The 22,619-nt window shown below is 52.1% G+C and overlaps 1 protein-coding gene across 3 annotated transcripts; it reads right to left on the bottom strand.

Moving 5' to 3' along the window:
• Positions 1–539: 539 nt before the first annotated feature.
• On the bottom strand, positions 540–21,152 carry BACE1 (beta-secretase 1). Of its 3 annotated transcripts, none has more exons than XM_007117144.4 (10): positions 20,408–21,105; positions 7,180–7,268; positions 5,466–5,682; positions 4,848–4,985; positions 4,004–4,138; positions 2,922–3,023; positions 2,643–2,693; positions 2,412–2,561; positions 1,980–2,151; positions 540–1,334 (listed from the first exon to the last, which is right to left on the bottom strand). In XM_007117144.4, the coding sequence occupies exons 1-10, from the start codon at positions 20,657–20,659 to the stop codon at positions 1,093–1,095; spliced, it is 1,548 nt and encodes a 515-aa protein (XP_007117206.1). In that variant the 5' UTR covers positions 20,660–21,105; the 3' UTR covers positions 540–1,092. The 3 variants fall into 3 exon arrangements, 2 of the variants coding, with proteins under 2 accessions (XP_007117206.1, XP_007117207.1); XR_003683503.2 differs by having other exon boundaries at positions 1,238–1,334; positions 1,620–2,151; XM_007117145.2 differs by lacking the exon at positions 2,643–2,693 and having other exon boundaries at positions 20,408–21,152.
• Between the last annotated feature and the right edge of the window lie 1,467 nt (positions 21,153–22,619).

Genomic DNA, 22,619 nt, shown 5'->3' with positions numbered 1-22,619 from the left:
AGATAGGAGAGGTCTCCTATCTATTCTTAGCACCTCAGCTACAAAGCTCTGGAGGAGTAGAACTGCGGGAGGGGGTGAACAGGTAGCCAGGAAGACGAAGTGCAGCCCTGTTATATTTGCTCTATTCCGGCTGCTTTCCCGTAGGGCACCTGGGGCTTCCAGGGTTGGGGATGTTTCAGTGCTACCTGTCACGTGTAGAGTAGAAGGTTCAGGTAGGGACAAGGAATTAATAAGGTAGAAATTCATTTGTTAGATGGAACCTTTTAGTGGGCACTTTTCCTTTAAGAGAGTTAAAAAGAGCTTTTTGGCCAGAGAAGCCCTCCTTCCCATCGCACTTTTGGTCAGGCTGCAACCACAGAAAAGAAGACATTGGGAAGCAACACCCATCTTAGAAGATGGGATTCTATCTTGGAGATGCCGTCTAAAACTGGGACTGGCGAGCGGTCGTGTTCTGGCCTTGCCTCGCTTTGATCCCAGCTTCCCTGTCGTTGCACTCCCTCTCCTTCTCCTTGTCCAGCCACCCCCGTTTGTCCAAATTATTTGTACAAATTATTTGTAAATTATTTTTTAATTCAAGAGGCAGTCTTTGCACCAATGTTATAGGCTTGTCTATACAGTCCCTATCTCTAAAGCAAACAGCAAATGGTGCGTCCATTCCCGCTGACTATGGCCAGCAGGGAAACAAGATTGGCCCTTTCTCTGCTAGGATACTGCAGAGACACACACTGGGGTCACCTTACTTCTGGAACTAAGAAAAGAAGAATACTTTGGGTTGGAGAATCTAAAGGGATGGTGGACAAAGGTTCAGGGCTGAAGTTTCAAGCAGCAGAATTTCCCAACTCAAGTTTGAGGTGACCAAGAGTATTCCCGCCATCAGAGCACTTCTTTCTTCCCTCTCCTGGTTCCTACAGGTGCAGTCCCTGCAACCCACCTTGCCAGCTTTTCCTTTTCTGTCAAGGCAGAGACATTTGTGGGTGAGTCAGGGTCTTGAGGTGCTCTGGCCAGAGGTGCCATCTGTGTCTCCTCCTTGTGACCAGAGCGAACCACCAGATGTGGTCCAGGGGGATCTCTCTCTTCTGCCCGTGGGCCTCCTCACTTCAGCAGGGAGATGTCATCAGCAAAGTCATCATGCTGATGGCGCAGGCAGCGGAGGCAGCGCCACTGACACACCATGAGGCAGAGGGGCAGCATGAAGAGGGCGCAGATGGCAGCCATGACATAGGCTATGGTCATGAGGGTCGATTCATCTGTCTGTGGGATGTTGTAGCCACAGTCTTCCATGTCCAGGGTGACAAAAGGACCTTCTACCGCTGCTGTCCTGAACTCATCGTGCACTGGAGAAAGGGCAGATATGAGTCACAGAGCAGTTTGGATTACACACCCAAAAGAACTTCCCGGGACAGGCCTTGAAACCAGCCCTTGAGGAGGCCGTAGAATCTCCCTCCTGGGAGATATTTAGGAGCAGGACAGAATGCCGTTGCTAGGTGGAGGCATGGCTCTCCTCCCAGGTCATTGGGGACAACAACCCTTTCCTGTCGACCTGTCCAATAGGAATACCTAAAAGTCAGTCATTCTAAGTTGACCAAAAAGCCAGCCCTACATATACCTAGTAAACTCACCTGCTTCTGCTGAAATTCAGTTGCAAGACCCTGCCAGTAGCATTCAACCTCGGCATACGGCAGCTGACAGGGTCACTATAGGCCCAGCCTGCCACCCTTGGATCTAGAGCTTCCCAAGGTGCCGAGGCAGCTCTTGCTGTTCTGAGTCTCCAACAGAGGTTGCCAGTCCAGGCAGGGGTCAGCATGCCAGGCGATACAAAAAAAGCACAAGCACCAACACTAGCTTTTACACAATTCGTGGACTCTGGCTTGAGGCAACTGTTACTCCCTCCCAGACTGACAGGGGCCCGGGTACCCTCACCGCTGGACAGGGAGAACGTGGATAGACTAACCCCACACCCTCGTCCCTGGCGCTCTCACCATGGCACGCACTGACAGCAAAGCCAATTCGTTTCCGGGCCCGATCAAAGACAACGTAGAAGCCCTCCATGATAACAGCTCCCATGACAGTGCCCGTGGATGACTGTGAGATGGCGAACTTGTAACAGTCGTCTTGGGACGTGGCCACATCTTCCACTGGCCGCAGGTATTGCTAAGGATAAGCAATCAAAGAGTGAGTATTTCTTCCTCCATCCTTCACCCCATCTCTGCCTTCTTGGTATCGATGCCCTTAGGCTGCCTTTCCCTTTGCCAGCCCTGAGCTCCGAGAGGCTGGTTTTTCCCAGAGCCCTTTACCGCTGGATCCTCATCTATTTTGTCTTCCAAGTTCTAAGAAGCCATGCCTGCTCGCTCTTTCTCAATATATCCTTTGTTCTTGTCCTGGGATCCCACTGATTCAGGCCAGGGACATACCTGTGGAAGGATGGTGATTCGGAAGGACTGATTGGTGACCTCACCCATTAGGTAGAGTGAGATGACCGGGAAAATGTTCCACGGGGTGGTGCCTGCTTGCCAGCACACCAGCTGCTCCCCGAGCCAGAAACCGTCTGGGAACTTCTCCGTCTGTGTTGATGAGAAAAGGATGAAGATGAGGAAACGGCCTCTGTCACCATCTCGCCTCTCCCATTTTCAGTTAACACTTACTGGGCCCTTTACTTGCTTTTCCATGAAATGTCCAAACTGGGGGAAGGTCACCTGAAACCCAAGGATTAGAGGAAGAGAGCAAGAGAGTAAGGCCAAAACTTTGGGCTGGCTGATTGTGTGCTGAGCAAGCTGAGGCCCATAGCAGAGAACCGTTTTTTAAGAGACCTAAGTAGAGGGATCTAAGGGTAGACATCTTGGCTCTTGTGGAGGAACGTGCCTCTCACAGACTTCCTGTGACACTCTGTCATCTCTTGTACCCCTGTCCTTAGTCCCACTGACCGAGGAGGCTGCCTTGATGGATTTGACAGCAGCTTCAAACACTTTCTTGGGCAAACGAAGGTTGGTGGTGCCACTGTCAACGATGCTCTTGTCATAGTTGTACTAAGAGGGAGAAGAGAGGGTTAGAACATCATAAGCCTTTTTGATGCCAGGCTTTGGCCAGAATTGGAGGGGTGAGGCTGACTGCTTGGGGTCCTTCCTGGGTTGGCGTCCTGGCTTTGCCACTTCTTCGGTGGATCTCCTTGGGCAAGTTACTTAACATCTGTGCCTCAGTTTCCTCATCTGTAAAATGAGGATAACAATAGTACCTACCTCAAAGAGTTATTTTAAGCATTAAATAAATTAATATATTTGAAGTGCTTAGAATTGTGCCCTGCACATAGGAAGCATTCAATAAATGTTAACTCTTGTTATCTTGGGTGGGTAGACATTCTCTAAATCTTGAAAATAAAAATACCTTGTATAATGCTTTTAACTTTTCATAATACAGTTGTATCTGTTCTAATTTAACATACATGAAGAATCTAGGTAAAGAACACCCAAATAGTTTAACTGCCATTTATTGGGTCTTGCTGTGTGTCGAGCACTGGGATAAACACTTTATTCACTTTCTCTGTTTCCACCACAGCCTTTGGAAAAGCTGTTTTTACTTCTGTTTTGCAGGTGAGGAAACTGAAACACAAAATAGTAACTTGCCTGAGGACACATAGCTAGAGCAGAGCTAGAAACCCAGATCTTTCTTACTCCAAAGCCAGACTCTTCCACTACGTCATGTCACACTGCCTCGCGGACGACTTGCCCAAGGTCATAAAGCAAGGCAGTGACTGGAGTCCAGATGTGCTTTTTTTTCCATACCAGACCATATGCCACGGAGCCTCTGGGAAAGTGCTAAGCCAGTCCCTAGCCCCAAACCTCAGGTCCCGCCATGTGACCGTTAAGCTCCTTGCTGTCCATGCTCAGCCCCCAACCCTCCTGCAGGTCCTGCACCTCAGCCTCATCCTCCTAGCCTCATAACTCGGGGTCTGGCCTCACACGATGTTGCCTCCCCCTTGCCTCTCCCTGCTTCCCCCAGGTGTTATTACCTCCTTGCAGTCCATTTTCAGATCCTGTCCATTGATCTCTACCCGCACAATGATCACCTCGTAATACCATTCCCGCCGGATGGGTGTGTACCAGAGGCTGCCCATGTACAGCGAGTGGTCGATACCCCCGATGATCTAGGGAGAAAAAGAGCCAGTACCCGTGTGCCAACACAGAAAGACAACAAGTCACCCAGAGGGCAAGCAATAGGATCAGTCACTTCTGGGGTGGCAAGGCACTCTACACACCTTTCTCATCTTCCTGCTTCTAATCAAACCACGCCCTAAAACGATTGATACTTTCTTAAATGTGTTAAGGATGTGTTCAGGGGAAAAGGCTTTCCAGGATTTTTAATTGTTTCAGAGTCAACACAGCCCTTGGTATAAAGTTATTTAAAACCTAAACTGGCGTAATAAATGTTGAATGAATGATAATTTGTTTCTATTGTAAGTTTTACTTTCTCTGCTTGTTGGAGATAGAGAACCATTCACCAGTTGTCCTAAAATGAATTAATAAATAGACTTTTCAACTCCTTACATCTCTGCCTTCTGATCATCGGACTGAATAGTCTTGATTTGAGAGGCCTTATTTTCATTTCCTTTGAAATTTTCCTAATCATCTGTCATCCTTTCCAAGTTTACCATAGGAGCCTCAAGGCCCTTCTGGAGTAATGCAAGGAAGAAAAGGGTAGAAAAAGAAAAATGGAGGTGGGGAACATAAAGAGGTTTCTCTTGATTCTCAGCAGTGGAGCCCAAGGCTGTGGTGTCGCCTCCGAGGGTAGGGAGGCAGCAGGTACTCATGTCTCCGCGCAGTGCCAGGACCTCCCCTCTCCTAGAGCCTACTCACCATGCTCCCTCCAACTGAGGCCAGCACTTCCGACTGGTTGAGGGGGAAGCCAGCACCGCAGAGCTGCAGGGAGAAGAGATTGGGCACGTGGGTCTGCTTTACCAACGAGTCAAAGAATGGCTCCAGGGAGTCGTCAGGCTGTGACAGAGAGAGACAAGGAGTGAATCCTCGCACAGAGGGCCCTAATGGAAAGAGGAATGGGAGGGCAAAAGCAAAACTTGGGGTATGTTCCTTGGGAAAGACCATCCTGAGGTACTGAGATTTGGTGGAGAGAGGGACAGCAAGACACACTGGCAATGCAAACAGGAAAGATCTGTAGGATCGTTGATCCCCATCTGCTTAACCTGTTTCAGAGTTACGGGGGCCTCTCTTATTCTTAAAGATCTTAGCGTCAGTAGAAAAGATAGCCTGTTTCTCTACCTGTCACCATAGTTCTGCCCTCTGCAGGGAGGAAATTCAGACTGCCACCCTATCCCCCTGTAAAGTAATTCTTTAAACTGATTTGTTTCCCTCCCTTATTCAGTTCCCTCCCCTTCTCTCCCGCAACTCCGTCCCTGTGTAGCATGCGGTGTGCAACGTTCAGGCAGAGTGTCTAGGGCTAGGCCTTGTTCCTCTCACCCTGGCGATCTCAGCGTAGGCCAGCCCCAGGATGCCCTCCCAGTTGGAGCCATTGATGAAGAACTTGTCTGATTCAGTGATGGCAGCGATGTTGGCACGCACGGTGACGTTGGGGCCATGGGGGATGCTCACCAGGTCGGTGCCCAGCTCCCCCTCCCACTTGCCCTGGGTGTAGGGCACATACACGCCCTTCCGGAGGTCCCGGTATGTACTGGACCTGTGCAAAGCAGGCAGAGATCTGTTGGGTGCATAACCACAGCTGGTACAGGGAGCCAGCATCTAACCTACTCCCAGATGCCTAATCTCATCTCGGTCATCTACATAAGACAAGATGCTGTCAGGCTGCTCAACAGAACATCTGTAGATCCTTCACCGGGAACAGGTAAGTGGCCTTGCAGACAGACGTGGGGAGCTGTCTCTGGGGCTCGCTCTCCTGTGTCCATAGCTCGTATTCCTAGATCTGGAGCTCAGGCCCTGGAAGAACAAGGCTAGGCTTTGTGTATTGTGACTGCTGCTGCGGAAGGGACAGCTAGCTGGCATCTCCCACCCCCCGCCCCCTGACCTTATCACGCTCTTAAAGAAAAGGAGCCATTGACCCTTTTGCTGCCTTGGGACCCAGTGGTACCATCTGAGTGGCAGAGAAAGTACCAAGCGGGTGAGTGTGGAACCTCTTCAGCAAATTCTTCCAAGGAAGGAGTTTGCACGAGCACCTCAGCAGGGCGAGCAGGCAAGACACACCACTCGGGTGAAACATGCTCATCACCATGTGTCACCCCCACCTGTGTGGAATCGCGCCTCTGACCAGGGCTGGTGTGTGTGATGGGGGCGGTGATGGGACACAGACAAGGAGCTGGAATGAATTCCCTTTCATGGACCCTGGCCATGCCCCCTTCCCTGACTGCTTTCTTTAGATAGGGAAGTTAAAGGGCAAGGGACCTAAGAAGGCACCTTTGGCATTTGCCTAGAAGTCCAAGAATGGGGTGTCAGTCTCGACTCACGTGTTTTCACACACAGATACGCCTCAGACATTTGATGGCCTCTCGCCACTTCCTGCTTTTCTGTTAAAGGGGCTCCCAGATCATCCCTCACTGCCTCTGTTACCTTAAAACCCCACTTCCACCCTCCCTCCCACCTGTTAGCTAAGTCCAGCTGCTGGAACTCCCGGGAGGCAGGGAAGCATTTAGCTTTCAGTCCCTGATATCAGGCCAGGCAGGGGGGCCGTAGAAGGCTCCTCCTTCCCTTCCTTGAACCGTGCAAAGCCACTGAGAGTAGCCCCCAGGCGAGGACACAGAGAAGGGAGCTGTCACTGCAGCCTGCTCAGCCGAGACTTAGGTGGAGGTGTCAGAAAACCAGAGCCACTGAGGGGTGTGGGTTGGAGTCCCCGGGCCTCCCATTTCAGACAGAGAGAAGGAGACCTCGAGACTGCACTGGGAGCTTTGGGGCTGCTCTCCTTCCTGCTTTCCCTCCCCCAGGAAGCTCGGGACTGAAGCACTTCCTGGCTGCCCCTCCACTTACCCTTCCCATAGTTTACCTCCTCAACCCTCCAGCCCCTCCACTCTTCTCTTCTGGTCACTGTTGCCTTCTTTTCCCTCCCTTCTCCCCAGCAGGAAGAAAGGCTCTGTGGAGCTGGTCCTTCTCCCTGCAGCCCTCCCCCGAGCCTCCTTTGCCCTGGATCCTTGGGAAGAGCCTTCCCTCTTGCTCTCCCCGCACTCACAGCTGCCTCTGGTAGTAGCGGTGCAGGAAAGGGTGGGGGGCGGCCCCCACTGCGAAGTTACTGCTGCCTGTGTCCACCAGGATGTTGAGCTGTCAGAGAAAAGGGAGAGAAGGATGTTAGGACAGGAGGCCTGGACTCACTCCCTTCATTGTCCTGTACCCTCCCCATCCCCCGGCTACATGGTTTTCCTTTGTAGTGTCCAGGGTGAAGCTTCCAGATGCAGGACTGGACAGGCTGGCCCTGCTAGTACCACGACCACAGACAGAACGTGGGGTCCTGTGACGCCCTCAGCATGGCCTCAGAAACCTTGTGTCTGCTTTTGTCTTCTCTGCCGAATTGGAACATTTTCTATGTCATCAGAGCCATATAACTGGTGTGTGTGTGTGTGTGTGTGTGTGTGTGTGTGTGTGTGTGTGTGTGTGTGTGTGTGTGTGTGTGTGTTCCTATTTCTCTCTACCTGCAGATGCCTTTCTTCACTCTGTACTGGCCCAGTCTGTCTGCAGAGCTTGCCCCTTCCCTCCTCTCTGGTTCTCCTGGGAAGCACATCACCGGCAGGCAGCCTGGCTCATCCCCCTCCAGCTCAGAGACAAGCTATTCTAGGAGCTGGCACTGACCAGGGGTGCTGTGGGAACCACAGTGGCATGTTGAGGCCCACGTGTTTCTGACCCTGGCTGCCAGAATGTGGCTCCCCATGAAGGGCCCCCCTTCTGTCTCAGAGGTGACACAGACCTACGAGTCCCAATGTCAGAAATCGTGGGACTGTAGCCAGGAGCCCTGTATGAGGTCCTGGTGAAAAGCCATCTCCTCGGGGCCCTGGTTTTGGCTCATTGAAGATGGACAGGTGTTGTCTTGCTGTTCCTTCTGTGCAGCTCCTTGTACGTCTCTTCTACCTTGTCCTCCTTCCTCCTGAGATGGCCTGAACCCTCCTCAGCCAGTCAGCCATGTTTTGATGCCTCTTATATCCTCAAAGGCAAAAAGGGAAGGCCCCTGTCCTCAAAAACACAGTAATCTATAAAGTGAATCCTCTCTCTCTTTTTTTTAAAAATAAATTTATTTATTTTATTTATTTATTTTTGGCTGTGTTGGGTCTTCGTTGCTATGCGCGGGCTTTCTCTAGCTGCGGAGAGTGGAGGCTACTCTTCATTGCGGTGTGCAGGCTTCTCACTGCGGTGGCTTTTTTTATTGTGGAGCACAGGCTCTAGGTGCAGGGGCTTCAGTAGTTGTGGCTCACAGGCTCTTAAGAGCGCAGGCTCAGCAGTTGTGGCACTCGGGCTTAGTTGCTCCGCGGCATGTGGGATCTTCCCGGACCAGGGCTCGAACCCGTGTCCCCTGCATTGGCAGGCGGATCCTTAACCACTGCGCCACCAGGGAAGTCCAAGTGAATCCTCTCTTGCCCACTTGTGTGTCCTTCACCTCAGCTTCTCCCCTGACCTCAGTCAGGGCCCTCCATTTCTGCATCACCTCTCCTCAGTGCAGTGAAGTCAGCTGACCTTGACCTTGCTGCAGGCTCTGACCTTGTCACATAGGGCAGGTCACTGTGTTTCGTCCCCTCTGCCGGATCCTCCGGCTCCTTCCTGCTCTCAGTGGTCCCTGGTAGGTCTGCTGGCCGCACCTCCCCCAGCGGCTACTCAGGCTTCCTGGCCTCCCCCTGGCCACTGTCCCCTAGCTCTCTGACCCTGCCTCCTCCCTCCTTCCCAGCCCCCACTCCTGGCCTGGCTCCCGTTTCCCTCCCCTCCCTCTCCCCAGTGTCCCTCTCCCCGGTCTCTAAGCAGCCACAGGCCCCAGATGCCGTGCTTTCAGAGAATCAATAGAGCTAGAGGCACAGCAGTTCAGATTTCAATCAGCCAGGTTAATGATTAAAAAGGCTTCTTCACCCACCCACTCCCCAGAACCCGCTCTCCCACCTGCCAGGACTCTGGTCTCCGCGCCACGGCTGGCCTCAGGCTTACAGGCGCCCCTGCTATCACTGGACCCCAAAGAAAGAGGGTCTCCTCCACAGTGCTGGCGCCGGTGGCTGTAGGGGGGACTGCCTGGAGTGTGTGTACCTGGCCGGCTCTAGGAGAATCCAACCACCTTTGACACTGGAATGGAGCTTTATCTGGGGGCTTGGCTCGGCTGGTCCAGGCCCCCCTCCTCCCCACTCCTCTCTGTCCTGTACGGGAGGAGCCCTCTCTGCGGGCCACTCCCTCCCCAGCCCAGGGGCCCATCATTCCTGGTGCCCTTCCAGTTCCAGCCTTTTGCCTCACCTGAGGAAGTTCTCCCCACTCCGCCCCCAAGGGGGTCAAGCCCGGGGAGGAATGACCCCTCCCCTCCCGTTGCCCTCTCTTTAAACCCCCAGCCCCAATACCAGGAATTCAGGCCACGACTGCTCTCTCTGCTGCCTCCTCTCCACCCTCCATGCACACAAAAAAGGGAAAGCAAAATAAACAGTTGCCACTTCCTCCTGAGCAAATGTCCTTCTGTCTATTTGCCCTTTGCACTGTGATCCTGCTTCCCAGAGAAGTGATTTTGGTCCTGTCCTTCCAACATTTCTATCATGAGCCCCCTGGGCAGCCTGAAGGAGCAGGGTTTGCGTGCACCCAACCTTAGCAGAGCCCTCCCCTCTAATTTCACCCAGCGGGGGGCCATCAGATGACCCCTCCCCCCCATCTCCCACAAGATCATTCCCACATGCCCCATCCATCCTGCCTTTCCACAATCCCTCCTCCTGCCTAAGGAGGATCCACCCCTCATGCCACGCCCCCCCACCCCCAAATCTGGATTCTTCCTGTTGGCATTTACAAATGCTTGTCTCTTCATTAAAAAAAAAAAAAAAAAATTCTTTAATCTCACATCCGCCTCCAGCTACCCTCTCTCTCCTCTCCCTTCACAACCAAAGTTCTCGGCCAAGCTGTCTTCATTTCTTCACCTCCTACTCATTCCTCAACCCATTCTCAAACTGAGTTTCGCCTCTATCCCTCCCTCCACTATAAAACAGCCCTTACTACAGTTACCAATGATTTCGTGTCACCAAATACAAAAGACAGTTTTCAAATCAATCCTCATCTTGCTTGACTTCCCTGGAGCATTCAACGCTGCCGACCCCTCCCTCCTTGAAATACTCTTCCCTGTCACCCTATCCCGTGCTTTCCTCCTACCTCTCTGATAGGACCTTCTGTCTACTTTGCAGGCTCACTTCTCAAGGCCTGGGCATTGGTCCTCTTCGCCTCCTGCTCTACTCTGTCCTTAGGCCATCTCATCCATGGCAGCGGCTACAATTACCACCTATGTCCTTATGCCTCCTGAGCTTTCAGCTCTAGCCCCTTCCTCCCCTTTGAATTGCCTCAAAGACACCTCGAATTCAGGATGTCCATGTCTGACCTTACCTGGTCCTGCCCATCTGTTTTTTCTTCACAGTTTCCTACATTAGTCACCATCCATCTGTTCCATAAGTCAGCAACTTCAGTGACATCCAAACACCTTCCTCTTCTTCACATCTCCATCCAAGGCATCAACGAGTCCTGCCCAATTAACCTTCTTAAAAGTCTCTGAGTGTATTCATTTCTTGCCACCTCCTTTGCCACTCCTGGCCGTGGCTCTAGCTCAGACCTGCCTTCCTCTCACCAGGCCCCCTGGTTTGATACAGGCAGCCCGGAGTCCTGGAACCATCTTACTTCTTCCCCGTCCCTTGGGGCCAGGCCAACTCAGAAGTCCCTGTAGAGCTTGCCTTTAGATGCCCAGAGGGCCGCAGCATGGAGTCAGGGCTAGGTCAGTGCCAATCACTTAACAAACAAATATGCCCCTGGGGGCCTCTGAGGGATGGCAGCTTCATGGGAAGTGCTAACAAGCCCCACAGGGAAAGGCACACTTGCCCATTCCATTCTGCAGGCAAGGCTCCCCTGGAGGAGTCTGCAGCAATAGATCTTGGGCAATGAGACAGATGTGGAGCTGCTGAGTTCAGGGTAAGCTCTTTGTTCCCAAATCCCACCTGTCTTGGCCCCAGCTCTCACTAGCAGATGGGAGTTGCTTAGATTCTTCTGGATGAAAAGAGCCTTCAGGAGTCATCTGTCCATTGGCCTGGAGATATGGGAGCTTGTTCCAGTTCTGAAAGATCTCTAGTTATCAAGATCCACAACCTTTCTTGGCAGACTATGCTAGGGTCTTACCACTTTCACGCACCTCTGGGAAAGGGCTTTTTTTTTTTTTTTTCCCTGCCGTGCGTCGCCGTGCGGCATGTGGGATCTTAGTTCCCCAACCAGGGATCGAACCTGTGCCCCTACATTGGAAGCTCGGAGCCTTAACCACTGGACCGCTGGGAAGTCCCTGGGAGGGGGCTTTAACTCTAATTCTTCCTGCTAAAGGAAAGTCTGTTTTCTTCTGTGTGGGCCTCAGAGTTTACCGGGGAAGAGCCCTTATATTCTCGTAGTATAAGCCTTTCAGCTGAAGCTGAGATGTAGGAGCCTTTCTTCCATTTCACAGAGGAGGAAACTGAGACCAAGGGTAAATAAGAACTTGACCCCCCTTACACATAAGCCACAAAGCTAGGACAAGAGCCCCTTGGCTCTGACCGAGCCCCAAGTCTGCTCTTTCATCTCCTTGACCTTCCTGTCTCTCTCATTCTCTCTCATTTGCAAAGAAAATACATGGTAGATTGTTACACTAATGAATCAGACGCCCTGTATCCATGCCCTGGTGCGATCCCCTCTGACACTGACGCTGGGCTTGGCCATGTGACTTGCTTTGACCAATGGGACATCAGCAAAGGAGGAAAGCAGAGGCTTGTTAAGTTCCTGTGCACTGGGGAGACTGGCCTCTTGGAATGCGGCCCTGAGCCTGTATGTGAGGAGGCTTAGTCTTGCCTCCTTGAGGATGAAAGACTTCGTGGAGAAAGAGGTCCAGCAGGCCCGGCTTAGTCCGGCCCCCAGCTGACCCACCAGCTGAATGCAGCCACACAAGGAACCCAGGTAAGATCTGTAGAATCACAGCCAGCCCACAGAATCCTGAGAGACAATGGCTCTCGTTTTAGTTTGTTAACACTGCATCAGATAACTGCTACAAAACTACCTGAATAAAATCCTGAGATCCTTGACTTTGGGGCACCTACCCACCCACCGGTCAACTCCAAATACCATCTCTTATCACTTTCCCCCTCTCTCACCGTCAGGTTTCTCAGTAGCACAATGATCTGTCACCTCTGCATATGCTGTTTCCTTTACTTGAAACGTTCTCTCCCTGTTTCATCTAACTTCTGTTCAATTTTCAAGTCGTGGTTTAAACATTCTTTCTCCCAAAGGTCTTGCCCTGATGCCCCAGCCCAGATTACGTTCCTCCTCTCGTACGTCCTCAAGAACACCTGTGCTTCTTTGCCTACCCTTTCATCCAACTTGAAATCATTTATCCAATGTCTGTCTGTCCTACACACTATGAGCTCCACAAGGGTAGGGAGCACATTTCTGTACTTATTATCGAATTCTTACCTAGCCCTGAGTAGGTGGTCCGTAACAATTTTTTTTAACTGTGATTGCCTCATTTGCTGCAGGTCTCTGTGACTCTACAGAGTCTTGCTATTAGTTCCCAGCCCCAGGGTCCTTGCAGGGGTGATTTTCAATCGCGTACTGTGTATGCTGATGATGGCAATGGACGCCCACTGTACCCACGAAATTGAGTAGCCGCCCAGGTTCTTAGAGCAGTCGGAGTGATTTCAGGACTCGCTGGTCCCGGAGTCCTCTGAGTTAGCTTCATCTGCTTCCCTAAGTGGACATTCCCAGACCTGAGCTTGCCCAAGGCTGAGAGATGGGGGCAAGGAAGGACATGAGGAACCTCAAGTCAGCAGCTGGTCATGGCTGAGAGCCAGCGCAGCACACAGCTCCTGCCTCGAACCGAGTCCGGCAACTGGGTCCCATCCAGGCTCTTCCCACCTTGACCAAATCAGCTGACCCAATGGAAATGGACTCCTTTCTCAGACATATCCTCTGCTTCCACTTCGCTCTCCAGGCTGAAGCTGGCAATCAATACCTGGGAGCAAGCAGGCTCCCTGGTGCCACTTACCCCATCTTGGGCTGTTTTTTTTAAAGGAATCCCAAGGTGGCTGGGCCATCCCAAACCTTACCTAGGGCAGCCTTCCCCCTTTAGACAGGATGCTCCATTTCCCCCAGGCTCAAACCCCCAGCTCCACTAATATCTATCGGTACTTCCTATTCAAATGAGCTAATGATGCGAATGGTCAAAAAACTTATATGTCTGTTCTTAAAGAAAAGATCTAAGACAATGGTTTTCAAACTCTTTTTTCAAGCAGCAGAACCCTTTTCCAATCTCATTCAGGATCCCAGTGTACCGAAGAGAAAAAGCAGAGATGCTCTGCTTTAGGGAGAGCTTTTATTTCTTTGTCTCCATCCCCTCCCTGTGGTGGTTCTCGAGGCGTCTCTTTAGCACCTTCAGCCTCCACAGAACCCATCTGGGAAATCCTGCTTGGAGGGTATCACAGCCACTGCTACGTGCTTTTCATTGTCAGACAGTAAGTCCTTCCTGTTGTCCAACCTAGTCCCATCCACAGGTTACAGGGGCTGTAATAGTCTCTGAGTCTGTCCTCAGGTGAGAATGAAGCTGATCTCTGGCATAAGCCCACTCTCCTCCAGGGCACCTGGTTGTGCTCAGCACGTAGGTCTGTTTGCTTGAGCCATTGGGAGATGCCAGGGGTCATGCCTTGTGCTATTTGGTGAAAACTCCACAGGCGCTGGAGTCGAACAATTGGCGGGTTCACCAAACCTGAGAGGCCAACCAAGGAGACATCCAGCCTATACATAGTAGGGTTACAGTGGCCAGCAGATAGGGTAGCCACTGGGCCCATCCTGCCAGGGGAAGCTCAGGGCAGCTCTAGGACCAGGAAAATGGTGTTTCCTTTCCAGAAATCCCCACTGCCCAGGCCCCCCAAGTGAGATGGCTCCCAGCAGACAGAGAATTTAGTTGGCAGGTAGGAGGGCTTCCCTGAGAGATGTTTCTCTTCCTGGATTTTCAACCAAAATTTCTGCTTAGCTCTTTACTGGAGATACCCAAGAAGGGCTCTTGACCATCTACCTTAGTGAGGGGGCACGGTCTTTCTCAATGCCTCTCCTACTCCCAGCTGAATTTTTTCTTTCCAGACCTGGGGAGGAGGAGCAGGAGATAGGTGTGAAAGGACAGCCCAAGAGTCCCAGCAGAGGCCTATGTGCAACTGAAGCCCAACCCCAGTCTGTAGGTTGCCTCCCAGTGCCTGAGGCCAAAACTGTCTTGACTGGGGCTGGGCTTCAGGGTCATCTAACTTGGAGGGTGTTTCTTTGAGTTCAAAGGTTTTCGCCCTTTTAAGTACCAGAACTCAATCAATCAATCAATCAAACAAACCTGGAATTCCACTGTATAAAAACAACAAAAACTGACCTATTCTGGGAGATATGGGGGCAGGTGGGACAGGGGAGGGCTTGATGAGGGGAAAGGTGGAAGGTACAGTCTTGCCTCTTACCTTTCTCCTAACCTCTCCCTCACCCTTGAGGTCCCTTTACAAAACCCCACAGATCTCAGTTTGAAAACCATTCTGCGGGGGGGGCGGTGTCAGGAAAACCACTTGGCGTCTTCATGGGTTTTGAGATCCTGAATCCTCATAGTTTTCTACTTCTCTGATCATTTTCTTTTGCTCCCTTGATCCCTAGTCGACATCCAATATTCTTTCCCTCATCGTTTTCCTCTTCTCTCTCCATTCTCTCAAACAAGTTCATTTGCTAACTTGGCTTCCACAAGCACCTCTCTACAGGTGACCCCTGAGTCTACCTGTCCAGTCCCAACTTGTCTCTTGGCTTCTAGATCCCCATTCTCAGCTGGTTGCTGGATACATCCACAAGAATTGTCCACTGGCATCTCAAACTCAACCAACATGTCCCAGACTGTGAAACGCGGGAAAGAACCAAGTATTTGGACTTGGAATCCGAAGACCAGGATTTGAACCCTAGCTCTGTTCTTCCCTAGCTGTGTAATTTTGGGCAAACCACTTAATCCCTCTGAGCCTCAGTTTCCTCCTCCCCAAAACAGACATGCTAATACCTTGCCCCTTTTAATTAAAGCAGAGTAATAAACATGGAATTTTGGTAAACTATATTGTGCTTTAAAAGCTTGCTCCTTTTGCTGTGTATCCTGTTGCAAACACAGTCAGAGAAGTTCAAAGGAGGGAGACTTCTCTTCCCTCTCACCCACCAGGGACAGGGAACACCTGGTTGACCTGACAGGTGAATGCTGGCTCTCTGAAGACTTCTCCTCTTTTATATCTTCTTTCAGGCCCATGTGTCCTCATTGAAATCCTTGTCTCGGACTCTAGAACATCCAAGTTATCCTGCACCCTGGAGTAGTTTTCCTAGAACCAAAATTCACTAGACCATTTCTCTGCTGCCCCCAGAATGAAACCCAACGCCCACTCAGGCTCACAGCCTCCCTATCACAGCTTCCAGCTTCTTAGCATAGTTCACGTCTCTCTTTACGAAGTTTTTTCTCCCCACTCTCCAAATAGCAAAGCTTTCTCATCTTTCTAGGCCATATTCAAGTGCTACCTTTTCTAGCAAGACTTTCCTAACACTCTGTCAGAAGTAGCTGCTTCTTTCTTTATACTTCCAAGACTCACTGTTCTTCTATTTGTACCAAATGCACTTGGTCTTGGGCGATATTTAGGCGTTTACATGTCTGTGTCTCACACCAAATCGTGAGCGCTCCAAGGGCTGAGACTATGACGTATTCTTCTCTTTTGTAAGTAGGTGCTCAACAAATATTTGTGAAACTGAAAATTGACCATCACCAGATTTCAATCCTAACAATTCAATTATTGGCCTGTGTTTGGATGGTGATGCTCATACCGTTATAATGAGATGACATCCTTTCATTTCAGCAAAGAGAATGAAAAGGCTTTCTCCAAGATCTCCAGTTCTGTACTTACAGTGGCCCATCAACAGTTCTATTTAAAGGTCTTACACTTTATTTATTCAATTGCTCAACACTTTTTAGGTGCCTGTTCTGAGCCTGGCGCTGTCATAGATATTAGCCAAAGAGAAATAAAACAAAGCAAAAATTCATTAATTAAAAAAGACATTGTCCTCAAGAGCTTGGTGTTTTATGAGGAAAACACACACAGAAACAGTGACACGTGCTGATAAGTGTAGTAAGGAAGACGTGAGTAGGTGTCAGGAGAATGGAAGCAGGATCTCTGATAAACTCTCTCTTCTTCTCAAATAGGTGCTATGGAAGAGTAGAGAGGTCAAGGCTGAGACACGGTCTCAGCTTACTGACCTGCCAATTATTTAATTTTTCAGTCCCCATTTCTTCTGCTAGAAGCTGCAAATGGTAAGACCTTTTTACATACTGCAGGAATTACTGTAAAGAACAAAATAGTCTATGTAGAATATATTTTAAACTTTTATAGGACTTCCCTGGTGGCACAGTGGTTACAAATCCACCTGCCAATGCAGGGGACACGGGTTCAAGCCCCGGTCCGGGAAGATCCCGCATGCCGTTGAGCAACTAAGCCCGTGCGCCACAACTACTGAGCCTGCACTCTGGAGCCCGCGAGCCACAACTACTGAGCCCGCGTGCCACAACTACTGAAGCCCGCGCGCCTACAGCCTGTGCTCTGCAACAAGGGAAGCCACCGCGATGAGAAGCCCGCGCACCACAACGAAGAGTAGCCCCTGCTCGCCGCAACTAGAGAAAAGCCTGCGTGCAGCAGCAAAGACCCAACTCAGCCAAAAATAAATGAATTAATTTAAAAAAACTTTTATAAACTGTAACCATAAATACAAGGATATATTTGTACACCCATAGTCCTAAACCGTCCCCTCCTGCCAACTTTCTCACAAATGGTCTTGTCATGTTCTAATTCATCCCAGATCGGAATCTTGAAATCACCTTTGACACCTTCCTCCTCACCCTTCACACCAATGTCACCGAGCCTTGCATCCCGGTCTTGCCTCCTTTTTCCACCTGATCACAGCCTCACTCTGTCCTTGTCATAGCGCTCCACACTTGGACTTTTGTGACAGAGCCTCCTGCTGCCTGCATCTCTCAGTTCCATTCTTCCTAAAATTCAGATGCCTCTTCCTAAAAGATTGCTTTCTCTGTCATTCCCCTGCACAAATAAATTCAATTTCCCCCTTATTTCTGCAGACCAAAGTCCAAACCTTATGGCTTGACATTTAAGGCTTTTGGCCACTTGGTTCTATCTTATTTACCCAAACCTGTAACATTAGCTGGCCTGGGTTTCTCACTGTCTCCTGAACGAACATGCATAAGCCCAAACACACATAACTCATTCTCTCACTCACTGTGTCCTCGCTTGGTCTCAGGGGATAGGGTGGGAAGGAGTGGACACACAAATGAAGTGCAATCATAGCTCGGGAGGACCTTTCTGCACTGGGAATGGTCTCGACCCTCCTATCCATCCTTCAAGACCATGCTCACAGCACATCTTCACGAGGCCTTGCCTGATTTTACCTCCTCCAGAACACCTATAGGGACTTCCCTGGTGGTCCAGTGGTTAGGACTCCGCACTTCTGCTGCAGGGGGCTCCGGTTCGACGCCTGTTTGGGGAACTAAGATGCTGCATGCCGTGCAGCCAAAAAAATAAATAAATAAAAATAAACTGAAGAAAAGAACCCCCCCCCCATCAAAGGAATATAGATGGAAAAAATTTAAAAAAAAAAAGAACACCTGTAGCACTCACTCATGGTACTGCTATAAATCAATGCTTTTCAAACTTGAGACACAGCCCCTGAGGTTCTGACCTAGTAGGTGTGGGGAGGGGCCAGAGAATTTACATTTCTAACTGCCTCTGATGACAAGGGTCTGGGGTCCTCACTTGGAGTACAACTGCTGCAGATTACTTTGTACAATCACTTATACTTTCACTTCCACACTAAGCTCTTGAGGTAGAAAATATATTTTCTGTCTCTTTGCGGATCAGTCCCCCAAAAACAGCAATGAATTGCCTGGCATATAGAAAGTGCTCCCCAAGTTTCACTGTTGCTCGTTTACAGTACTGTGCCTTTCACGTTCTCATTTGGTGCTTATAACAACCCCACTGGGTCGGGAGAAATGACATCCTTCTCGCAGACTGCGGGGGGCAGAATCAAGTCAGCACAGAGCACAGACTGGCTGGCGTTGGCTCGGGTGTGGAGCCGTAAGCCAACTCATAGGGTTGCTCTAACTGTGGTCTCCCTGCCACCGGCTCCTTGGACTGGTGCTGAACTTGAAGCCCACTTTTCCGTCCTCCTAGGAAGGAGTGGGAAGGAACTGACATTCATTGGGCAATTACTCTCTGCCAGTTTCTGGGCTGGGGGATGTACATATAATCTCAGGGGGCCAGGGAAGTACAGTAATGGGATCCCCCATTTACAAGTTTTACGTGTAAAACATGGAGGCTCAGAACACCCAAGTTTTTACGCTTCCTTGCAGAGCACAGCAGAGGCAGGAGTGGCCAGACAAGTTAGCAGAAAGTGATTTCACATTTACTGGAGGTCAAGTGTGTGTCCAGGTGCATCGTTCTAGGTGCTTTCACCTACCTAGTCTCCGTTAATCCTCACAATCACCTTCCAAAGGAGATCTCATTTCACCCATTTTTAAAGACACGGCAACAGCCTCAGAGAGGTTATATAATTTTCCCAAGGCCACACAGCTGGGAAAAGGGAACGCTGTGGGTTGTGGAGCTGGAATTCCTGGTCTCTCTGACCCCAAAGCCCTTGTTGCTCCCATAGCCCCGTCCTGTGTCCATGTCACGGGGTCTATGCACAATCTGCATGGTGCATCAGTAGCAGAAACGGGACTAGGAACCAGGTCCACACAGCCTCCTTCTCCCTGACAACAGCTGGCATCCTGTCGGCTCAGGCTGCTAGAGGCCTGGATTCAGGCCCTGTCCTTACACTGATTCAAGACTGTTTATAGTACCTAGGCAAGAGGAGGGGTAAGTGGGGAAGACCAGAGCCTTGGATCAGCTGGGAGGTGGGAGGTAGGCCTGGGTGGCGCGGACCTCGGAAGGCTTGCTTCCATCAGGTAAGTGGGGAGCGGACGCTTGTTTTCCCCTGGATCCGGCGTGAGAGCTGTTCAGAAGTCCAGGACGTGTGGTGGTTCCCTCCACCCTTAGACGACACACTCCCACCTTCACAGACCCTCCCAAGGACAAGCCTCCCAGACACAGATCAGGGGGAGGGGGGTGGCTCAGAGATGTGCGGGCTCAGATTCAAGGTGACACTCACCAGCACACACAGAGCCATCCTGCCACCCGTGCCCTGGCTCACCCACAGAGGCGGCCAACGCTCGCAGAGGGCAGCCACGGCACCCCGCGGAGGGCTGCTCATGGCACACTCCTACCCGGCCAGAGGTACAGAGGGTGAAACCTCCAACCAGCCACCTTGAGTGTACCTTGGAGGATTGTCAGGAAGGATGGGGGGAGCTGGCAGGCAGTGTTTTCTCCGTCGCTGCCATCCCCCACCCCTGAGCACCTATCAGCTCATGGAGGGAGTCTCATGCTTAGAAGGGGGCTCTGGCTCCTTTGCTCTATGCAGTTTATGATCTGTCCTTTCCCCAGACTCAGTTCAGTTCCCTCTGGCCAGTACTTGGGAGGCATCAGGTGGGGGAGGGGCTGGAGAGCAGGATGCAAAGCTGGGGAGGAAGTAGGGGCAGGGGAAGGCAAGAGTCAGCCCGGGGCTTCTGGATTAGAGTGGAGGTCACAAGGAACTCGGAAACCTTGCTTCGCTGTCCTGTGGCAGCTCAGACACGGGGAGAAGAGGGCCGGTCCAACTCATGCCAGGATTCCTTGGTCCTCAAGATGCTGGGAACCAATGGTCAGAACCCCAGATGCCAAGATTGGGTGACCAAGATCCAGAGCAGTGGGGCTGGGAGACTCAAGCTTGGTCTGGGCTGACACCTGTTCACAGCACCCCTGTGATTTGGACTCTTCCCCAGGTCAGGCTCTCCCCACTGACAAGTTTCTCTTGCCCCAAATCCTTCCTGAGCCGTGTGTGTGTGTGTGTGTGTGTGTGTGTGTGTGTGTGTGTGTGTGTGTGTGTGTGTGTGTGTGTAAGAGGGAAGGGAAGTGGAAAGGGGGGGCTTCGGGGCTGACTGCTGCCAGTATGATCCGGGAGAGGGTCCCTCCAGCCCGCACCGTGCAGCCCATTTTAGCAGGAGCCGGCATGCTGCAACCCCAGCTCGTGCAGGAGCGGGGGTAGGGCTGGCCCGGCAAGCTTACCGTCTGTGGGGGGCTACCCACGGTCATCTCCACGTAGTAGCCCTGACCGGACTTGCCCCTCAGGTTGTCCACCATCTCCACAAAGCTGCCCCTCCGGCTGGGCTCCTCGTCAGTCTCCCGGGGCAGCCGCAGCCCCAGGGGGGCGCCCCCCAGCCCGCTTCGCAGGGGCAGCCGGATTCCAGGCTGGGAGCCGTGGGCAGGCAGCACCCCGGAGCCCATCCACAGCAGGAGCCAGGGCAGCGCTTGGGCCATGGTGGGCCCTGGCCTTGGGGCGCTCTGGGCTCACGCCAGCCCGCGACCGTCCCTGTGGCCTGACCCCAACTCTGGGTGCTGGAGGTGGCTTCTCAGGAGAGTGAGCGGTGAGGCATCAGGGCTCCAGCGCCTGCAGGCCCCTCGGCCAGCCCTTGGTCCAGGCTGTGGGGAGCGGGTAGGAGAGATCCACAGAGAGACAGGAGGGGAGGAGACGGATCCGGAGCCTGGCTACATCTGGCCAGCGGTCCAACCTCAACAGAGGTCCGGGAGAGGCCGGCTCGGGCCCCCCGGGGGGCTGGGCGGGGCGGGCATGGCAGGTCGGAGGCTGCTTTCCTGGTCCTCCCGGCGGGGCGGCAGCAGGGGAAGGGTCAGGGGCTCCGGGCTCCTACGGCTGCGTTTGCTGCTCAGGCCACCATAATCCCGCTCCCAGATCCCAGGCAGCCTGGGGAGACGGAAAGACTTGTGGCAGCGGCTGTCAAAGCCAAAGGGTTTTCGCTTTTCCCTGGGATCGCTGGGAAGTGTAGTCTTCCCATGGCAGGCAGCCCGGCTTCCGGGGTTGGTGAGGGGTCTGGGATGCCCTCTGCCGAGATGGAGTCCACCCTGCAGGACCCTGGCAGGATGGGAAGGGCCATCGGGATGGAGTGGTGGCAGACCTCTCTTGTTCCGTCAGCCTTTCACTGGGCATTTCTGGAGCACCCACTGTATGCCAGGCACGCTGCCAGGCCCTGGGGCTACAGAGAGAAATAAAATGCATATGCACCGCACAAAATGATGGGGAATTAAGGAGCAGAGATTTGGGGGACGTCTGGGGGGTCTGGGAAGACTCAGCGGGAGGAGGTGGTATTTAATTTGAACCTTAAAGAATGGGTGGGGGCTTCCCTGGTGGCGCAGTGGTTGAGAGTCCGCCTGCCGATGCAGGGGACGCGGGTTCGTGCCCCGGCCCGGGAAGATCCCACATGCCGCAGAGCGGCTGGGCCCGTGAGCCACGGCCGCTGAGCCTGCGTGTCCGGAGCCTGTGCCCCGCAACGGGAGAGGCCCCAACAGTGACAGGCCCGCGTACCGCAAAAATTAAAAAAAAAAAAAAAAAAAGAATGGGTGGAATTTCTAAGAGCAGAGATTTGCGAAGCAAGAGTAAGGGGGATAGGAGGGTATTCTACGCAGCCAAAGGAATAAGCAAGGGCAAAGGGGAAAGTGCAGGGGGCAGTCCGCCTTCACTGGAGCCTGCAATCTGCAGGCAGGTGAGAGCCAGTTGGGGCTTCTCTCAGCTGAATCCGTTTGTGCCTTTGGTGCGCTACCTGCCCTGACCTCCACCCCAGATTCTGTGAATCTTCAAGCTCATCCAGATTTCTGTGCTGTCAGTGAGCTGAGGGTAAATGGCTCTTGTCAGCTTTAAAGTGTTATCACTCCAAGAAGTATCTTTATGTTAATAGGTAAGAGCTTAAAACGAAAAGCTTTAGAGCTAAAATAACTTGAAGGAGAAAAGCCATATGATTATATCAACATACTATTTATCAAATGTGGAAAGCTGTTGTTAAAATTCAGCAGTCCTTCTGATAAAAACCAAGGGGAGGGACTTCCCTGGTGGCGCAGTGGTTAAGATTCTGCCTGCCAATGCAGGGGACAGGGGTTCGAGCCCTGGTCCGGGAAGATCCCACATGCCGCGGAGCAACTAAGCCCGCGAACCACAGCTACTGAGCCCATGTGCCACAACTACTGAGGCCTGCATGCCTAGAGCCCGTGCTCCACAACAAGAGAAGCCACCGCGGGCTTCCCTGGTGGCGCAGTGGTTGAGAGTCCGCCTGCCGATGCAAGGGACACGGGTTCGTGCCCCAGTCCGGGAAGATCCCACATGCCGCGGAGCGGCTGGGCCCGTGAGCTATGGCCGCTGGGCCTGCGCGTCCGGAGCCTGTGCTCCGCAACGGGAGAGGCCACAGCAGTGAGAGGCCCGCGTACCGGAAAA

Source organism: Physeter macrocephalus, chromosome 16, assembly GCF_002837175.3.
Source record: "Physeter macrocephalus isolate SW-GA chromosome 16, ASM283717v5, whole genome shotgun sequence".
Lineage (NCBI taxonomy): Eukaryota > Metazoa > Chordata > Mammalia > Artiodactyla > Physeteridae > Physeter > Physeter macrocephalus.
The sequence above is the reverse complement of the archived record's forward strand: the minus strand, read 5'-3'. Positions and strand labels throughout refer to the sequence as shown.

Excerpts from the sequence above, each read along its gene's own strand:
- BACE1 (XM_007117144.4), bottom strand. The coding sequence starts at position 20,659 with ATGGCCCAAGCGCTGCCCTGGCTCCTGCTGTGGATGGGCTCCGGGGTG. Across the intron at positions 4,139-4,847 it reads CCTCAGTTGGAGGGAGCATG|ATCATCGGGGGTATCGACCA; the intron begins GTGAGTAGGCTC and ends TTTTCTCCCTAG. Across the intron at positions 2,152-2,411 it reads GAATCACCATCCTTCCACAG|CAATACCTGCGGCCAGTGGA; the intron begins GTATGTCCCTGG and ends GCTTATCCTTAG.